General features: G+C 38.7%; 2 protein-coding genes across 5 annotated transcripts in view; one reads left to right on the top strand and one right to left on the bottom strand.

Annotated features, from left to right (window-relative positions):
- Positions 1 to 499: 499 nt before the first annotated feature.
- On the top strand, positions 500 to 19,187 carry SERPINE3 (serpin family E member 3). 2 transcript variants are annotated; one of them, XM_033051345.1, is made up of 9 exons: positions 500 to 663; positions 1,524 to 1,818; positions 4,490 to 4,717; positions 5,968 to 6,165; positions 10,422 to 10,620; positions 11,685 to 11,785; positions 13,773 to 13,859; positions 15,185 to 15,268; positions 17,299 to 19,187. In XM_033051345.1, exons 1-9 carry the CDS (start codon positions 538 to 540, stop codon positions 17,337 to 17,339), a joined length of 1,359 nt encoding a protein of 452 aa, XP_032907236.1. In that variant the 5' UTR covers positions 500 to 537; the 3' UTR covers positions 17,340 to 19,187. The 2 variants fall into 2 exon arrangements, with proteins under 2 accessions (XP_032907236.1, XP_032907235.1); XM_033051344.1 differs by having other exon boundaries at positions 15,185 to 19,187.
- Positions 18,862 to 21,131, bottom strand: part of INTS6 (integrator complex subunit 6) — a 38,808-nt gene continuing 36,538 nt past the window's right edge. For all 3 annotated transcript variants that reach the window (XM_033051341.2, XM_033051340.1, XM_033051342.1), the window contains one exon: positions 18,862 to 19,441. In XM_033051341.2, coding sequence (XP_032907232.1) covers positions 19,348 to 19,441 — 94 coding nt within the window. In that variant the 3' untranslated portion in view covers positions 18,862 to 19,347. The remainder of the gene's footprint in view (positions 19,442 to 21,131) is intronic.

Raw genomic sequence — 21,131 nt, 5'->3', positions numbered from 1 at the left:
GCTTCTGGTCCACTCAAAGCAGCCCCTTCCTCATTTGCTCTCCTTTAAGCACAGCACTTTGTTGTTTCTTTCCCTCTGGAAAGTAAAGAGTGAAAGAAAATCTTGCTATTTTGGATGGCATTAATTTTAAAAAAAAGTGAAATAAAGACATTTTAATTGCATGGGATTTCTGAATACAGTTTCAAAGTGGGGGTAAAAAAATAGCTGTGTGCCTGGTACACAGAGAGCCCTTTCTCTTCCCCTTTGTGGTAGAGGAATCAATGGAATTCATATAAAAGAAAGAGGGGGGTGGGAAGAGAGATAGGAGATGCCTTGCTCGGTACCAGCAGGTCACAAGTCTCATGAGGCTCTAGCAGGGCTTGCAAGGAAGTTGCTGACTCTATCACCATGAGTACCTTTTTGTTCCTTGCCTTGGATTTGCTGGTCAGTGGCATGCTGCTTTGCCTGGCTCTCCATAGAGCTTGTAGCCTACAGGAATTTGGACAGAGTGGTACAGACATCGCCGACAGAGACTCTGATCACTGACTATCCCTTTAAATGCAGTCTCATGACTTAGTCTTTGCTCCACTACCTATTAAAGAAGGAGACAAGACCTTCATAGGCAGCTTCCATTCAGGCATCAAGAAGGACACAGAAAAGCAAGACAATTTAACAGAGCTAACTGTGAGTAAATACGAAGCATTAGAGGTGCTCTCTAGAGCAAAGGGCATCGAGAAAGATTTGTAGGAAATCCTGAGTTGAAAGAAGGTGCAGTAATTTTTAAAACATACTTGTGTACAATCTTCAGAAGGTGAAATTCTGTAAGGAAAGCTACTCTCTCATTTTAACATTATTCCTTTAAATATTAATCTAAGGGTCTCTTAATATAATGTTGACCAGTGCTTGATTTCCCATAAAAAATCCAATGTGGTGATTTTGTGCTGCAAGCACTGAAGCCTTTTGCAAATGCCACCTTTTCTTTCGCTGGCATGAATTTCATACAAGGAATACCTGGGGGGGATTTAAAGCCAGTCTTTTGCAAACTTATATCCAAAACCCATCTTGGAGCCTCCAATTATATTTTTGCACCTCATGAGGGGTGGCCTTCCTCCTGGGAGTGCTGTGTGTGACCGCCTTTCTGCTGGGGACAGAAAGGAGCTGTGGGTGCTCTGCAGCATGGAGACTGCACTGAGGTGTCCCATCATGTGTGCAGGTAGCTAATTTTTAACCAAGAGGCTTTGTATCTCCACATTCTGTAATGGCCAACCATCTTATATGCTTTTGGAAAATTCAGTTCTTGTTAGTCAACAGAGTCATCAGCACATCCATACATATTTCCTACTTTTTTCTTTTTATTTTTTCTTTTTCTTTTTCTTTTTCTTTTTCTTTCTTTTTCTTTTTCTTTTCTCAGTAGCTACTGAGTAAACCTGGAAAAGTATTTTAACAGTGGTCATTACTATTACAAGTGATATCTCATCGATGGAAAGTTCCTCTGCCAGCTCAGCCTGTTACTTTTCTAAATATATCTGTGTCATTAATTGCAGGTATTAGCTGGTGGAGACTGTTCCCAGCTCATCTTCATGTTGCCCATTTTATTCTCCGCATTTATGCTGTCTGCTTGCTGCTTAACCAAAGGGAGCTGCATCTCCTATGATGAGCTGAAAGAGCTGAAGACTGAATTTGCCATCAGTCTCTACCGGCACATGTCTGAAGCAGAGAACAGGACCAACCTGGTAGTCTCTCCAGCAAGTGTTGCTGTTTCTTTGGAGCTGCTGCAGTTTGGAGCTCAGGGAAACACATTAGCAGAGCTGCAAGATGCCCTAGGATACAGCATTCATGGTAATGTACTTTAAAAAATACTTATTGTCTAACATTTTGCAATAATTTAAAAATAAACAGCTTTAAGATGGTGACAGGAATTGCACACATCATACTAAACTTTAGCTTTCTCTTTCACTGCAAGATGTAGTTTTCTCCACCTTTGACAGACAGGTATCTGATGGACAAAGGAAACTCAAGGGAGTAGTTGACACACAGGTTATTATTCCTCTTTTTTCTGAATCATTACTTACTCTCTTATGTCACAAAATACAGCTACATCTAGAAAAGCTGCTTCCATGAACAGCATAATTGCTCCAGGTTTGCCAGAGGTCCATTGTGTCCACTGTGTCCTGGTCTCCTTTGTGTGCTCTGCAAAGAACTTCCAGGCAGAGAACAGTGGTTTTCTCTCCTATCCCACTAAGAAATTTTATGAAACCTGTAGAAGCTGAATTATCCTCAAGACTTTTCTAATGCTATTACAACTGGCCAAAAAGATGAAAAGTTACCAGAAGGAGAGTGGCAGACAGAGATATACACTGGCAGATGGATGGTGCAATTGCATCTTTCCTTGAAAGAAGGCTAAAATATAAAACTCACTGGGAATTTGGAAGGGATATGGGAAAGACAGATGTCTTTAAATCCAGCATTAAGTCAGCTGAATTTAAGGATGCTGTTTTCATTTTAGCTCTGGATTATCCTACCATCTCAAATCACATGTCAAAAACTATTTTACATTATGGGCAGAATGTTTATGAAAAGCAGACAACTGCCTCATCTTCAAAATTTGCAGCTTACATACAATACTTATGTATAGAGAGAACACTGCTGCTTCTCAGCATAAAATTTACCTTTGGGGTATGAAGACTAAAACCCACAGTAATTGTCCCACGGTGTAACCAGCCTCAGCCACCACCACCATTCTGTACAGCACTGATATTCAACCCCACCACAGCAATAAGAGGTAACTCTGGCTGATCCATACAGATACAGCTGCATGCACTGACGCAGGGACAGTGCATCTAAATTACAAGCAGATGATATAGCAAAGTCTTGCCCACGGGGCTCCTATTTCTGTAAATTCAATTCCTAAACAACATTAATTCATGCAAGGATTATGCCTTGCTTGACACTTCTGGTCATTAGGGGCTCAGTTATTATGAAAGGACCTTACAAAATAACATTTCAAAGCAAAATTCAAGCACAGATCTCCACAGAAAATATAACAGAGAAGTGCAGGTGTTGTTCATGACCCGCTAGGTCTTTTATGCTCTCTTCTTCTCATGTGGCACATCATGTCAAGCAGACATTTTATCTCCGTTTTAGCTATCTGTAGCATAAACCACATGAACTTTGGCTTTCAGTAATATTAATGCATGTATGTGAAAATAAAGTAGGATGGGATCTGTTGTTATTGGTATACAGCATATTTCCAGTAAAGGGGAAGGAAACCACATCCTCAAATGGTCTAAATCAAATAAATAAATGCTTAGATGAAGTTTCCTTTAAGATGAATAAACCCAAATTGTATATGTATTGCGTATACGATAAAATTCCTATCTTCCAGTAGATGTTTGCATTAATGTTTCTGTTGGTCTGCCCTAAACAATGATGAAGGATATGGTTAAAACCTTAGTAGGCTGAAAACAATGAAAACATTAATGGTTCATTTACTGCTCACAGAGAATCTGCTCTTACATGCACTTGTAAACTTTCAATGTTTGGAAAACTTGTTCACCTTTATTGTAGTGCTAACAAAAACAATGCATAATAGGATGTATCTCTAGACAGTACAGACAAAATGACATGCTTTAAAATTATTTCTCCTTGCTGTTTTATTAAAGCAATTTAGAGCAATTTGTCCACATAAGAATTCAGGAGTTTGGTTAGCTAAGCACTTTAGTGAAGTCACAAGCTTGGGGTACAACTCCTCACATCCATCCCTGCTTCTGATTTACCATCTTTGACTTCTCACATCTTGCAGAGAGCTCACCAAGTGCTTCTATACTAATGCAAAATACACAAGAATAACACTTTACACCTCAGACCATGTCAGTTTTATAAAAAAAAAAAAAGCCCACTGTTATGACAAGGAGTCACTTGTAGCACATGAAGAAACCTATCAGCTTAGTTTAGGATTGCCAGGGTTCATCAGCAATACTGGGCCAGTTTGGGACACCATCCTTAAAGAAATCAAACACCACCTAAGGGCCAGAGGTGTCAGAGGGACCATCAGGGAAATGCCTTTCCTAGGATAGGTGGATAACATCAGGAGAAGGAGATAGTGGTGTTGGGCATTGCCAGCACAGCCAGTCATGGATAGAGGTAGTAGACCTCCCTGGTGGGCACTCAGAGAGTGCCCAAGAAAGAATAACTCCCTTGTGAACTGTTAAGAGCTGTGTCTTCATAGAGCTGTGAGCCTGACGTGAGATCAGCCATTTGACACGTCTGCACTAGAGTGATTTCTACAGACACATGAAGACAGCTTTCCAACGCCCAGTGCATCACTGCCCGTGGCAGCAGTGCTTGACAGGAATTCTCCATAAAGTCAAGGGTGCTCTGGTGCTTACAGGGCTTTAACAGTCAGAGGACACCGGTGTCAGCACTGGAGCTGAGCTGCAGAGCCCTGGGGCAATCTCTGCTGTCCTTAGCCTCAGCACAGCAATTACAGCTTCTCTCTCTTGCCTGGCAGACCAAAGCATGCAGGATTTCCTGTACACGACGGATGAAGCAGTGACTGACTCCAGCCAAGGCACAGTGGTCCAGCTGGGATGTTCCCTCTTTTTGGATGCGAGTGTGCAGCTCTCGCCCGACTTCGCTGAGCGTGCCTCGCACTGGGCCAACAGCAGCCTGCTGCAAACCAACCTCAGTGACCCCAACACCAGCCACGCACAGGAATGGATCACCACTGACTTTGCAGGTACCATAGGGACCCACGAGAATGGTTGCACATGAATGGAATGTTAAATAAGGATTATGGGAGAAGCTGCATTTAACCAAGCATAGTTTTTTGCCACACTCCATGTTGTCCAAATCAAGGTTGAAAGCCAGGAAACCTAATTCTTGTGTTAACACTCACTTGTCATGTGAACAAAGAGCTGAAATAGGTTTGAATCTGTAAGCAGTGTCAAGCTGGTTACCGCTTGGTCTTGTGTGGGAACCCAAGACGTCCCTCTGGCTTCCCTGGACGGTTCGAGACCCAGGCAGGGGGCTCAGGAACCTTGGCACAGTCACCAGAACCCCTGTGCCTTTGATTTCTCTCCCTGGGAAAAACTACCACCCTTATACAAAGAATTACAAGTCACAAAACACAAGTAGAGTATAAGTTAGATTATTATAAGGTGAAAAAGTAGGTTTTTAAGATTGTTTATAATAAGGGTCTGGGGTCAAGATGGAGGAATCTGGGCGTGTTTTGTCCTTCTTTCTCCTTCTTCTTGGGATCCATCTTTTGGGTGATGTTGGCATTTTTACATTGGTTTACAGTAGAACCAGACTGTACAATATAAGTAATAAGTATTGAAAGATAATTGTAAATAATGTTTACATAGTTAATAGTATAAAAAGATAATGCAGCCCCAAGGGCGGGCAGTGTGCCTGAGACTGACCTGCTGAACAGACCTCAGCTAGTCAGGGAAAGAACCTTTAGATTAGATAAAATAAACAACTTCTGGAAACAATAGAAGACATCTCCCAACTCTTTCTCCGGTGCTCAGGCTGGAACACAGACTCTAAAACAACACAGGTAGTCGTCTCAGGCTCCAGAGACACCACCAACCACAGCCTTGTTCCCTTAATTTTTAAAAAGGCAATCCTTTGCAGTGTTCTCAGCTTTAATTAGGAGCAGCCAAATTCCCTTTGGACCATATTCATGACGTTGAATGTTTTCACAGTGCTATGGGTGATACACAGGGGCAAAAGTGCAGCAGTCAGACTCCGAATTGAAAAAGTCAAAATGGGGAATAAAAAAGAGCATGGGCCAACAGGCAACTCCAGTGAGGTCCATGTGTAGGTGGGGAAGAGAAGGTAGAGCAGTGCCTTGTATGTTGTGCCTCTTAGCCTTAGGGAGGGACAGTGGTCTCAGCTTGCTTTATGCAGTCACATGGACCTGATCTTTGGGTCTGGGCATGTAGGACTGCATGTGTCCCCCTCCCTTGTCTCTTTTCCATGCAGGTGGGGATGTGCGTGGAATGACATTGGAGAGCACCGGGTCATCGCTCAGCCAGGTCACCCTGGTGAGCACCCTGTACTTCAGAAGCATGTGGCAAAAAAAGTTTTCCTTTATGGATTCCCAGATGTTGCCTTTTACCACGCCAGAGGGCTCAACCCTGAAAGTGCCCACCATGCACCACACAGCTGAAGTTAACTACGGTAACTATCCTTGTTACATATTTGATCTACTGTGCAATATGGAACAGATTTATTTAATTTCCACAGATACCACGCTAAGATGTGTTGTTTTCCCAGCTTGGAGAAGTCTCAGAAGAAGTCTCATCAAATGAAGAGACCATCCAGGTGACCAAATTGACTCCTCATAATTCCAGGCAATTATGAAACACATCCTGGGTTCAAAATGGTTCCTAAAATATCTACTGTCCATGTCTCATCCCTCACAGACCAACACCTCCAGTACTCCATAACAAACTTGTCAGCTGTAGGAAACAACCAAAAGGCATCAATATATCATGACAGGAGAATGAAAGATGAGAGACTGAGGGTACTGCAATATCCCTTACAATAGCATGGAGCTGGTTAAACAAAGTGGCTAGGAAGGGACTAGAGTAGGAAGCAAATCTGACCCCATGACAGAGGTCCATGTTGGGTCCCTTGAATGTGCACGCACCAGAGGGAGCAGAGCATAACCAGGAGCACCAGCACTGGTCAGAGCCTGTCTCCAAGGCTTTAGGGAAAAACTGCAGGTCTTCAGGGACAAATTCTACAAAAACAAGAGAAGTTCTTATGTCATTTATACCAGATATACCAGTATGGGCTCAAAACAGTATAAATATAGGTCAAACTTTTATTTGTATAATATATGAATACAGTGTAGGCTACTTTCAAAGGCTTGATGTATGTGGGTTGCTGACAGAAGGACTCATGCTGCAGAGGCTTAATTTTCTGCCACCAGGAATAATGCCAGTTAGCTATACAATCTCTTTCAAAATATAAAAAGCTCTTTTCCCACCTACTCTGTATTTCAGAACTGCATTTGTGTAAAAAACCTTTCAAATTCCAAATCTAAATTTTTTTCAAGAGAGATTTATATCACTTAACATCCTGCCTTGCTTTATCCTTTAAGTTAAATAGTTTCTCTTCAGCTTTGACATTTAGTCCCAAATGTAATTGCAAGTCACCAAGTTTTCTCTCAATTTCCTGATAGTTAAGATGAAGATGCCAGGCTCTTCTAGACTATTCAAAAACCAAACGCTCCAGAATCTCTACTAGCTCTTTTTTGCATTTTTCCAATTTAAATTAATCTTTCTTGAAAATAAGTGACCAGAAATGTACACAAAACTTTCAATGAGGGCACACACATGCCTGATAAAATGCTTTCACAATTTCGATGTCTTGATAAAAATACCTTGCGTAGTGTATTGCAGAACCAGCTCGGGGTGGTTACTCAAGGTTGGCCCCCACCTCGGCCTTTTTGCTTTTGGAACTTTTTTCTTAGGTAAATCAAGGGAAGGGAAATCTCCAGAGGTATATAACTTCAGTGTGGTTTTGACCCACCATTTCGTTTCCACCACCCCAGTCTTCATGGCAGTCTCACTGTTTGTCTTTGGTAAAAGTCTTAAGCATTGATGATACTTTGGAAAGCTACTGGTGACTCTTTACAACCTCTTGTACCTTTGCTCATTGTAGTTTCCCCTTCAAGTGGCTGCTTGCTGCCTTTCCTTTCTGGTTCAAAGTGCCACTACTTCTACCTGTGGCACAATGAAACAATGTTTAACATTTTACCTAAAACTGGATGGCTGGTTCTATGCTTTTTGTCAAATTAGTTAACTCAAGTTAAGTATAGCCAAAAAAGTTTTTAGTTTTGTTTGGCAGCATACATGATATTGCAATTTATCTCACTTTCTATTTCTCTCTGTGACCTGATCTTTCTTTTCCCCAGAGTATGTCCTAAAGCTTCTCTAAGACAGACCTAAAGCTTCCCAGATTGCCTTCTTTTTCTTACAAATGAACTCCTGTTTCCTAGTCGTAGGAAGCAACTGAATCCTCCAGCTATTAAAAACCTTTGCTGACTCATTTTCAATTCCACGTCCAAGCTCTTCTCATATTCTGGGATGGTGATCATCCAGGCCCCAGATTATTAAATGACAAAAGGCAGGAGTTGCTGCTGCTTGTACAATCAGAGATCTCAGGTAAAGCCAATTACCAGGAATTCCACAGCTGAGCTGCATTGTCTGACATATATTTGCTCCAGAGTCCTTGCAAAGTTGATGTGAAATCATTTGTTGTGCTCTGCTGACCACTTGCCTACACACAAGGAACTCCATCCTATCATCCTTATGTAGGTAGCTAAAGCACTAAATTTTTGTACAGAGAAGGAAAGACAAAATACTTAGATTACCTTTCACTCAGCCTGAAACGTGTGAGCTGTCTGCAGCTGGAGAGACTTTTGAGAAAAGCCAAAATAGAAGGGACCATTTAAAATTTGCTGGTTGTCAGATTTCAGTGGGCCAATTCAATCTTTGTCACTAAAAAATCCGAACATATTTCTAACAAATCAGTTTTAAATTAATGCAAAAGACTGGCTCAATACAACTAAACAGAGGACTGAGATGACTTTCCTTCATTACTAAATTATAGCAGCTGTGTCCCACCAGGATTCAAAACACAGAGTGAGAAAGATAAGCAGTGGCCTGTTACCAATTGCAGCATTTACAACATTGTTTATCCTTTTAACACTGCCACGCAGAACAAACCAGCCTGGGGACAAGTAAGCCTGCTCTAAGAAAATGTCAACATTGCTGTTCATACACACTTCTTAAACACCAAAACTATTTTACATATTAATTTTTCCAAGCAATTTGTTAACGATGTTCAAATTCTAATTTAGCATATGTGTAATTCTTATGGGATGCTCAAAATTAGTTCAAGCAAGGAACACGAAGTGTTCTGACTCAATAATCTAAAGCCTTTGATTCTCTTTCTAATTAATAAATAAGGACTGTAAAGCCTTTGTGGAGAATCTGCTAACTTCAAAGTATCAGCATGCCCACAAATTATACCATTAATGTCCAGTGCACTGCAAATATAAATCTTCCTTGCCTGCCCATTAGAAACCAGAACATCTTTTCCCAGCAAATGATCCACATGCTGGGAGTTGGTTTGAACAGAGCAATTCTCTCCAGATTGCAAGGCAGGAGGGCTGATCTAAGAGCCTAAAATTTAATCTAGCAGAACAATCAACACATAATGAATCCTATCTAGTCCATATCCACAAAACTAACAAACACTGTACACTATTTGAGACATCCTATAGCCATTGCCAAATATTTAGGTATTATGAACATGAGCTGTCTATATACAGTTATTTACTGACTCAAACAGTGTGAGCATCTACCCTTGAAGAGACAGCTGCTACAGCTGGGTGAAGGAGATGTAAATTCAATATTTTGCATGGTCTGCAGTAAGGCAGTAAGATTTTCACTTGCATCTCATAGCTAAGTTGCAGTTAACTCCTGGCACATTAACTATTGCTGAGTGTTCCTGAAATGCTACTTATTGGATTCTCAGGTGAAAAAACAAGGAAGCAAAATTGTGACAGCCAAATCTGTTCTACTGTGTAACAGAGTCCATTAGAAAAGCCTGGATTGTTTTTTGGTATATGGGAAGAAAATGGTACCTTTAAATGGCTGTTACAAATTACTGAAAACTAATTGCAAGTTTGGAAGCTCTCCAGCTTTTACGTTTTAGACTACTTTTTACGACCTTCATCTGTGATATGATTGTGATAGGTCTCTGCCTAGAATTTAAAAAATTATAAAGTTGGTGCTTAAATAAAACATAAATAGTTAATGTTTAAATAAGCATATATTAGCTCTTGTTTAATACAACTGTTCTTTTTCTTGAAATAAGGTTAAAACTTATTTTTAAAGGTAGTAAAGATGGAAACATGAGCCAAAGTATGTTTCAATTAATCAAGACACTTTGCATTTTGTTTTTGTAATTCCTATCTGTTGTAGTAAAATATTAGTGAAAAATGTGATAAAATTGTAAGTTTATTCAAAGAACATGCATTGTGAGAAGAGTCATCACTGCTGTCATTGCCTTGGTAGTTTTGGGTTTTTTGTCCCCAAACTGAGCAAGGAGAAGAGCTGTTATGCAGCAAAGTAATAAAATACCTATGGTCTGTTTAGGTGGTTCTTCAGGTATTATCAGTGGCAGTAGCATTGCTCTGCCAAGATATCTGTCTCTGACACACTCAGCTCTGTTCAGGTGAGATTGCTGTGAGTTAACAGCAAACCTGAGCGGGCTGCAGGAGCCCAAGTGCAGGAGACCACTCCTTACATGGCACCACAACTGCTCTGAACTGTCTGCTGACTCCAGCAAGGGTTGTGGGTTCGGGGTTTTCTTCCCACCTGAATGATGAAATAAGATCTCTCTTTGCCCACCCACAGGCCAGTTCCAGACTGCAGCTCTCGAGGCTTTCAGCGTGGTTGAGTTACCCTACCTGGGAGAGAAACTCAGCATGTTCCTAGTTCTTCCCAGCCACAAAAGAATACCTTTGTCCCAGATTGAGTCTCACCTTTCTGCCAAAACCATAACCCTCTGGGCCAACAGCTTGAAGAGAACAAAGATGGACATTTTTCTGCCTAGGTAAGCAATGTTAGCACAATGGATTCACTACTTCAGCTGTCAGAATTCCATGTGACAGTGCTGACATAAGCATTGTGTGAGTAAAATCAAATTACATTCTTTTGGTTTCATTATTCATCACATTATCAGAGATGCTCTAACCCTTTCATAAACCACAGAGAGGTGAGCCAGGAATGACAAGACTTTCTGGTTACACTCTGTACTAAAAAACCTAAGGTTAAAAAACCTGGGTATTTCAGTTGATCCTACAGCTTTTACTTACTAATTGTTTGGGGTATAAATCTTTTAAGGATCTAAACCAGAGAAATGTTGCTGGACCATTCCCACACTCATTTTCCCCTTTATTTAAGGAAGAATAAACATATAACCTCCTAAAGACACACTAATTTGTATTTTTTTAAACTTGCTAGAGTACTAAAAAAGCACTGGACAGAGCTTGGTCCCCCTCCAGTAGTCATAACCATTTTTCCATGCATAGAGCAGGTTTCACTCATCCATTTTCCACTTCAGTCAGTTGTTTTAGCAAACACTTATGCTGCAGGTATTTTCTATCATCTACTCGAATGCAACTACATACCAGGAGGACTTAGGTGCAGAAGGCTTTATGTGGCTATATCTATTGTATGGATTTTGGCATGGAAGGGTTTCATTACACACCTCCTACAACATCTTCATCACATTAACAAAGCACTGAAAACCACTGTGTACATTAATATTTGTTTTCTTCAAGCTAATTTTTGGGAAATGTTTTCAAGGGCCATTTGCTATAGCCAAAAATAATATTAGAAAGAGAACACTTTGGGAAAATGCAGAATTTACATGTCAAGAAGACTTAGTAGCAATCTGATTGCAACAGAGAGTAGTGAGTGATTCCTTCTGTTAATGTCTTCAGGTGGTGAGCTACTTTTCCACAAATACACTTAATCAGACAATGCACTGGGCTGATACAGGAAGAGATGGATGAAATACAAAGGCTTGAAATAAATCATATCTGTTAATGCCTTTTAATTCTATAAAACTCTACAAATCCTGCATTTAAATAAAGTCTATCATATTAATTTCAGGTTCAGTATTCAAAGCCTTTTTGACCTAAAGACAGTTCTTTCTGCCTTGGGAATTAGAGATGCATTCAACCCCATCACTGCTAATTTTAAAGGCATTTCAGGTAAGGATACAGACTGAATACAAAATTATCACTAACCCAATAGTTGTAGACTCTTACATTTGAATGTTTGTTAGACCTGGGTCTTACAAATTGATTGTACTTCTTTATCTGTGTAACTCTGAAGCACAATTCACACTCAACTGCAATTGTATTTTCAGCTGTTTTGTAGGAAAGAGGAACTTGAAAAGGACAGGTTTGGTTTTGGCCTTGAACTTTTTTTCTTGTCTTTAAGATTAAAACTGTCAAGACAGTGTAGGCTTGGAAAACTGATTATTTATTCAGAAATTTAGGATGCTTTACTAAAACTTGCATTACTATTTGTGCTTTTAAATCATTATTAACAGTGAGGGATGCTGGTCCAACAAGTCTATATTGCAGCTCCTGACACTGCAAACAATACTGGTTTGTGCCTAGGCTATATTGCCTTGCTAATCCAGTAATCAGTAGACATCCCTTTGCTAAATACGGTTGTTATGATCAAATTCTTGAGTTTGGAACACTGAAATTCTTCTGCTCCTAGGAAAATTTGTCCCCATTTAATATTTTTTTCTTAAAATTCCAAATTACCTTTTTCTTTTGACTACTTCCAGCAATAAAATATTTCAACTTAGTCATTTCTGCTCACAGTAAAGACTTGGGAATGGTAGCTGCCCAGCAAGAAGCTCACATTCTTGTGCATGTGATTGAATAAATGAAATTGCTCCAATTCAGACAAACCTACTTTTACAGAAAAGTTGCTGTCCTGAGATGAAGCTCAGAAGGCACATTACTCATGGAGTTTTTTATGCTGCTTTTAAAATTGAACATAGCAATGTTCTATTGCAATATAGATCTCAAACTGCACATAGATGCACATTAAAATAATTTGTTACTGCTCATTGCTGCTTTGCTTATTGCAAATAAATGTTAATATACTGATAAACTACACACGGATGTATTTTTATAAAGTTAATACTTATTTAAATAAGATAAATACTTTGGGGAAATGAATTCCATAAACAATGTAATTTAGCAGCTTCCTTTTGGCATACAGGATAAGGCTTTAGAAGTAGGTGATCCTGCCCTGGCAGGGTTATGGAACAAAGGATATGTTGAGATGCTTTTTAGTTCTTACAGCACTGTGTCAGAGCAGTAGGGTTCTAAGAGTTATGTAAGGTAGAATTTACAAGGAAAATGTATCTTTCACTTAATCAATAGATAGTTGAAAAAAAAAATAGGTAAGCTTTCATTTCCTCCTCCATATGAAGCAGGATAATCTTCAGAATATTTACTCTCAGATTACACTTAGCAAACAAAGGTGTAACTTCGTTTCAGACCTGAAATAGCTTTTTTATACCTGAAAGCTCATATCTTTTTTTCCCCCTGGAAAATATGCAAGATTTATCTACTTTTAAAATTCTTCCTTTCTCTAATTTTGTCATGCTTGCTTCCATGCCAGTTTTTCTGACTGGACAAAGATGAAATGCTCTTTTAACATTTCTTTGATTTCATCTACATGTTGGACTTGATCATTGAATTCAGACAAGAAAGAAAAAACTTCAAAACATCACAATCTTTCCTGCTTTCTGCCTTTTGCAGGCAGCTGGGAAAAAGCGGACTCTCTAGTGTCTTTCTGAAATTATTTATTTTCCAAGATTGATTTTATGTCACCATTGTTTGTTCCTGAACAGCACTTTTTTCTACATTTTCCCATCCAAAGGTTCTTCAGTTCTTTCATTGTCCTCACTCTGTTAAAGTTTCTATATTCACCATGTAAACTTTGCCTTCCACCACAACCTGAAGACCTCTCAAACTAGTAACTCCCATTCAGCATTCAATCCACTGTTATCCATACAGTGGGAAAACAGTCAAAGGCTGAAATACCTAGTAGTTATGGGAATCTTAGATTCTGCAGGGAAAGAAAAAATGTAAAACCATTCTGATTATTTTTTAAGGAAGTTCATATTGAAATGCAGAAAATAACTTACTAATTTTTGGGGTTTTGCAGAGCAAGATAGTCTTTATATTTCAGAAGCTATTCACAAAGCAGAAATTGAAGTAACAGAAGATGGTACAAAAGCATCAGGTGCTACAGGTAAATCAAATATTCAGACAAACTTCTCGTTTCTTGAGCTACCACCTCTCCCTGCTCCCAGGAAGGAATTCAAGAGGCACGCAGAGAGCATGCAATGCATGTCACTGTGGTGCCCAATCTGTTGCACATGCCCTCACTCCAACATCCCATAGTTGCAATGACAAAAAGAACCTGAGCACACCTGAACTGATGTATTCAGTATTCCTCTAGAAACAACCCTAAGACATGTGTACATATGGGGGTATACAGAGAACATCTGTCACAACTAGGTTAACCTTTCTGCAGAACTGTACAGTTTTAAGTTCTGTAACAGTTTTAATCTCTATTGGAGCAGTAATAATTTAAGTAATTTTGTGGTAAGCCCTATACAAAAATAAAAGCTTTTAAGTGACTTCAATTACATACAACAACTAAGGAGAATAGACCTTTATCCCCTTGAAACCAATGCCAAAATATCCCTTAACTCCAGTCAGACCAAGCTGACAAGCAGATTTTTAAAAGTGCAACATTTATTGTCTACTTTAAGAGTTTTGGATCTTGTCACATGATGACTTGAAACTAGGCACATTCTTTTTTACAAGCACTAAACCAGTGCCTTCTCAAACTAATTTTATTGTGTCTTACTTGAATTTTCAAATTAATTCCATTGTTTAACTGTCCAAAAAATAATCCAGATCTGGTGGGGTTTTTTATTGTTTTTGTTTTTTCAGGGGGTGGGGGCATGACAATGTATTGTTAATACTATAGAGCTAAAAGGAAGAATTTAATTAAACAAGACCGATTTTAATAATAGCTGAGTCATAATAATTCTTAAAAACTCTTTATTTAATCTGACAATTAACCCACAACCAGAGAGGAAAGAGTCATAAACTGAGTTGATGATACTTAAGCTGTTGTTGAGAGCTCTGACAAGACAAATTACAGGATCATGTAGGTATTTCTCTGTTGTTTGTCTCCTAAAGTGGACAAGGAGCTATATTTGTGCCTTGCTTATCTTTTTCACCAGAACAGCATGGCTAGGAATTGGCTAACAGGTGAGGCAATAGCGCAGTATGACTTCAGCAGAGTTAGGGATGTGATGACAACAAAAATTGCCTTTGAGATCCAACACCGGGCAGACGCCTTCCAGCATTGAAATATGCACAAATCACTGCACGTAGTCTCACAACTCCTGACTTGTTAATACTGTCAGACTGATTTCACTGTTGGATAAAATTGTTGTTTTAGTCTTGCACTCAAAAGTCAAGGTACTGAGATATACAGAGCTTGAGTGCACTGTATGGAAGCAGACGCATTTTACTGATGTTTTCTTTGTTGCATTACAGCAATGGTCTTACTAAAAAGATCTCGAACACCTATTTTCAAAGCAGATCGACCTTTCACATTTTTCCTGAGACAAGCTAATACAGGTATGCATGCTCTGCCTTTCAGGAGCAGAATCCCTCACAAGTAGCACTGGAACCAATACAAATAGAACACCATTCTTCACTCCAGGAAACTTCAAATAACCATGGAAACAGTGGGGTTTGTGGTTTTAAAGTATAGATTTTAATTTCCTAAAAAATAATGTATAATAGTCATAGAAGTCTAGGAAACCAGATTAGCCTCTTCTTTGGACATGCAGTATGTGCTCAAAAAATTTCTACCAAAACTATAGGCACTAGAGAGATCTTACAGATGCTGAATGCTTCAGCATCAGGAACTGAGCTCTCCAGGGCAATTCAAATTACAAACAGGCTAGACCAGCTGGATTAACATCTGAAGTACTTAAAATAGAAGCCTTTCCCTTTAAAGGAAACTTATCTATGCCTATACTGATAGCAAACAGACTTCCGACAAAAAAATGTTTCTTTGCAACTGTTAACTCTTTTCTTCCAAATGACCTCTCCTAGCCCCTAGACAAAAACTACCCAAAATAACCAAACAGAACCACAGAGGATGTCTTAAACTGAAGCATCACAGCACTCCTTTAGCTTCACTAGTGGATTATAAGTCTCATTTCACACATTCAATCACAATAAGTTACTCTGGAATGTCTGCCAAAAGAAAACATCCTATGGCTTGCTGGCAATAATAAAGAACTCCATTATGCACCATTAAGCGGGTATTTGCCACTCCGAAGCACCAGGCCAATTTGCAACAACTCATCATTCTTAACAATGCAGTAATTTTGCATCTGAATTATTTTCCTAAAAATCGTTTGAATCATCACATTTCTCACATAACTGGGGTCACCCATTTAGATTTTCAAGGAACTTACAGACATTTGTAAGGCTCAGTAAAACACTGGGGCCTAGCACAAAGACAGGAATCGTTTCCCTTATCTGCTTCCAAGCACCACACGCTGTTCTCTTAGTCAGTGAATACCTGTGTATGTAACATTTTGTTTAAAAATTCCTATCTTAAATTTTGACCACAGTGCAAGCACCCAAAGAGAAAATTACTGACTTGGTTGGAATTTTGTTTTAAATATACTTTGGGAATTATTACCAGTCAATGAACAAAAGTATTTTACTTGGCAAAGGCAGCATTTTAAAACAAAAAGGCATTAAAAAGCTCACCTATGAAACATGAGCCACAGACTCTTCAGGATTAAGAACAAACTTACTTCGGTGAATAAAATGTCAGTTTACAACACACATATAAATTATATAAAGGGGAAGGAAATCAGATTGTAAAATAGGATTTTTATGTGAAGCATAAAATACATACTTTCCAATCAACTCAATCAAAAATACATTTCTGTAATTCAGGCTTTTTAATGCAAAAAGTGAAAATAGTAATTTTGTTTTCTCAGACTTAGTGATTCATGTTTTTGAGGTATGGAAAACTTGAACAGGTAAACAAGTTCTATTCTCCATCCACCTGTCTAGAAGTGCTTAAAACTTCTATGCCTATAAAGTTCATAATGATCTTTATGTAGACCAGAAGTAGTTATTGCATCAGTTTTCTAGTAATAGCAGAACTATGTTTCTCAATACTTAAATTAGCATAGTTCTGCTCAAAAAAATTGGAAAAAATAGAGTTTTTTAATCTGAATTTCAGGTTTGAGCACATACCCTTTGAAGGACAGGCAAAAGGTAACAGCAATATGAACAATCAAACAAATCCAGTGAATCTGAGGTAGTAATTTCATTTTCTTCTGTAACTAAAATACAAACAACAAAGCAATGAACTTAGGTTCTGTTTTGCTCAGCATAAGTTTCAGACTTCGGCAGATTTTTCAGATTTTGGTTCCTGGTTTGGGCTACCAATTATTTGGAAATGTGTTTTTAATACAGAAATGTTTCAATTTTAAGACAAACACGCAATTGCAGTCAGTTTTTTCATACATGTAATGAACGATTCTATGATCTGCTAACTTACATGTTTAAACTGTACTACACTTTGGAGATGTGGCCTCAAACTGAAATAATGTTAATATTGTTTTAATTTACAGGTTCCATACTTTTTATAGGAAGAGTTACAAATCCTTCATAACAAGCACTAAATGCATACCCGACTTCTGTTCGTCCTATGATGAGCTTTCCTCCAATGAAATTAAAGGCTACATTGTATGCATTTATTAAAAAACAGTTTTAAGCCTATCACTTTTCCAACAATAAACAAACAAAAGCTCTCCACTACCTTATGACATTGTAGACACTGCTGAAATGTAGAGCTGTCTAGGAATCATCAGCACCACAACTACAGCAAAGACAGTATCCAAATAAACATTTGCAAGAAAGTGGAACAGGTTTAGCCTCCTAAATGTTTAATAATATGACCCAACAGCTTCTCTTCAACTTCATCATGCCTAAAGTCAGCTTGACTGTTTGAGTATGTAGGTCATCAGAATGAAAGCAACCCACAAAAAAAGCTTTGTGATGTTATTTTTCAAGCACAATTGTATTTCCCTGTCCTGAAGTCAAAAGCTTAAGAATAAAGCTGAAATCCAATGTGACCTCAGACAGTTATAATCCAGCTGATATAGAAGGTAACAAGCAAGCAGTTAAATGCATTGAAAATAAAAAGTTGAAAGGCTGTTTCAAAACTGACACGGAATCATAGAATCATTAAGGTTGGAAAAAACTTCTCAAAACAGAGTCCAATCACTAACCCAGCACTGCCAAGTTCACCACTAAACCTAGTCTCTAAACACCACACCTACACCCTTCTTGAATATTTTCAAGGATGGCAATTCTACCGCTTGCCAGGGCAGCCTGTTCCAGACAGAGCAGGTAAGAAGCAGAAATACCCACTCAGTGACCAAACAAATATTGCCAAAAAAGGTAGCAGTACTACCTCCACTGCCTTTGAAGTGTACAGAACATAGAATGGACATTCCAGAAGAATGCTGATTGTGACTACTGGCATCAAGAAAAATGGGGGTTTTTCAGTATCCTGACAGAAGTCGGGATATGGCAAGCGTTCAGCAACTCATGGCACAAGCATCAGAAACCCAGGCCCATAAAGATTTTGGGTGAAGACTGCAAACAACTAACTCCCAAGAAAAGCATCAGAAAAGACCACTTTATACAGTTCCCACTGAATCAAACAACGCCTTCCAGATAACTCGGAGCATCTGGCACAGCTGAAAGACATGGCCAGTAAACCAGTCAGTGATATTTTGTGTCCAGGAAGAAGCACCCTGTGGCTGCTCCTGCACTTGTAAACTCGTAAAATCTTCTGACACAGGAAACCTCTGTGCTGCCTTCATCAAATACTACTGACCCCTTCTTTACTGCACTGCATTCCTCAATAAAACTCCAGGGTCTGTCATGGCTGTGCATGTGCATACAAAACATCACTTTGTTATGCTGGTCACCAAATTGCAAAGCACACAAGATACCCTACTGTAGCTACAATTCAGCATTAGCTCTCTTGCACTCATTCTCTGATTAAGAGCAAAATATCCAGTTATAGAAAACCACTCTTCTTTAACACTGACACCAGAACACAGAAGCTCTGGAAAGGAAAGGTAAAACAAATCATTCCAATAAAAACTGTACTCAAACCTACACAAAGATTAAAATAGAGATTTTATTGATGGAATAACAAAAGTGCTTTTCTTAAATATTTTTCAAAATACATTTATACAACTTACAATAATATATCCAAAATAACTGTATATACAAAACATTACCTTGCTTAATGTATGTGCTTTTTTTTTTTGAAAATTACAAAGCAACTTTTTGGCAAAGTTCAACCTTAAGAGGTGATAGTTTTGAAGATTAGATTAAGAAAAATAGAACCTGAGGGAAAGTGACACTTATGTCCATGACAAGCAAGAAGTTCTCAATTTAATTAAATAAAAATGTTTTTGTAGTATTTTTCACATTACAAAAATAACAGAAGTGAAAAAAAAAGGATGATGGATACTTCTCATCATTTTATTGAGCAGCTTCTCATTCTTGCAGGTACAGGAACTTGAGATAAGAGTGCATGTCAAAAATGAATGCAAGTAAGAACAGCAGTGCCCTGCTGTGGCTCTCTTATGTGCAGTTTCTTAGCTGCTGTTGATATGGTTGACCTGATTGGATCTGCGATGGATTTCTTCCAGAAAACTCTCAAGTTGTTCTATCAGCATTCGTTTTTTAAACCTGGATTTAAAAGAAATCATTACAATGTATGCACAGAGTAACACATGAAACATCATTGAAAAAACTTTTACTGAACTCTGGAAACTTCAGTTATAACTTCAGGAACAGTGCATGATGAGGCTACACTTACCTCATATGTACACATAGACTGTTTCCTAACATTCTGGTAAACCATTAACTTGCATTTCCATTTGCTGAATACAAAACTACATTTACAACAGTTTATTATAGCACATTATTATAGCTCGACATCACTCGGCCCTGAGAAATCCAGGAAAAAGAGTTAAGAGTTTGTTGCTTCCAGAAGTAACATTCTGAAGTACAGGAATAAAATATACATCAAAAGAACTATAATCCTAAAGCTGGCAAACAGCTTTTAGGGATTATTTGCATGCCCTCATGATGCATTTACCAAAGTTAATGAAGTCAGTACTGGTAGAGGAACAACCATTACACAGCGCAAAGCGGATTTCCTGACAAACACCACCAACTATAACTTTAAGAAAGAAATTAAAGGAAAATACAGACATCCAAACTCCATACCTCTGAAATCTCTGCAGCTCTATTCCATATCAGTTATATAAATTTGATGAGTAGGCCATTCATCAGTGGATCTCTGCTTACAGCCCTACCTCAGGAAGTACAACTTGCTGTTTCCAGCTACACCCTCACTCTTGAACACTTCTGTACCTCTGAGAAGCCACTTCTGACCAATGCTTTGGTAGCCACATGTGTGCTCAAAGAACAAGCAGCAATGAAGGTATTTTGAACTACATCCCAAGTTCAGTCCTATGACTTGATTAAACCCCAGCAGAAGCCACTAGATCCAGTCAGATATCCCAGCCCATGTCCTTGGCTCACACGGACACAGTACCTGCCCTAATTTCCAGATCACAAGCCTCCCCACAATCCCTGATGCATCCAAGAGCAAGACTGAACCACTGCCAAATTTTGTAAAAGTCTCAACTAAAGACAGCTGGAATGAAGAGATTGTGCAAGAGAAATGAGTTACAGGTGATCTTAAAAGCCTAATTTTACAGGCACAAAAATTCCAACCCCACTAAGGGCTGCCACAAACTCCAAGAGCAAAAGTATTGTTTTGGTTTGCTGTGACAGTAAGGAAGAACATATAATTTACCAGATATAGAACAGCTCTGATGGGCAACATAACAAGGAAAAGCACAATAAAGCAATTGTTGCTATAGGAAGAGCACATTCTACATAAATGTACATGCCCCACCAAGCTGGCAATAGAAGGTCAGAGGATCTGTACGAATGTCCAACATTCAGCATACCTTAAACTCTCAGCATGGTTTTCTCCCAAAATTACTTTGTTTTTTAATCATGAAATATGCTCAATGCCACAGGAAAAGAGCTGACTACTACAAAACAGATTAGAGAATAAGAAGCAACTATTCTTTGAGGTTTCTGAAGTAAGCCTCAAAGTTCTGATTATATTTACAATCTGTGCAAGATCCTGGAATTACTAGTCCCCTGCAACTCAAACACTATTGGTTCTAATACATTTCTCCCTTTTTTCCCTCTCAGTAAGCATGTAGAAGGCTAAGTATGGACAGTATCTTAATGATACTGTAAGGAGCAGTTTCTACCTGGATGAAAAACAGTTTAAATCCTTATCAAATCACTCTTCTCCAGAGAAAAGCCACCTCCATTTCTGAACTCTCCGGCA

The sequence above is a fragment of the Catharus ustulatus genome, chromosome 2, assembly GCF_009819885.2.
Source record: "Catharus ustulatus isolate bCatUst1 chromosome 2, bCatUst1.pri.v2, whole genome shotgun sequence".
In the NCBI taxonomy this organism is placed as follows: Eukaryota; Metazoa; Chordata; class Aves; order Passeriformes; family Turdidae; genus Catharus; species Catharus ustulatus.
The sequence above is the reverse complement of the archived record's forward strand: the minus strand, read 5'-3'. Positions and strand labels throughout refer to the sequence as shown.

Bases quoted from the DNA above. Each gene is read 5' to 3' on its own strand.
- SERPINE3 (XM_033051344.1), top strand. From the start codon at position 538: ATGCAGTCTCATGACTTAGTCTTTGCTCCACTACCTATTAAAGAAGGA. The intron at 1,819-4,489 runs GTAATGTACTTT...CTTGCCTGGCAG, and splicing joins CCTAGGATACAGCATTCATG to ACCAAAGCATGCAGGATTTC. The intron at 10,621-11,684 runs GTAAGCAATGTT...TATTAATTTCAG, and splicing joins ATGGACATTTTTCTGCCTAG to GTTCAGTATTCAAAGCCTTT.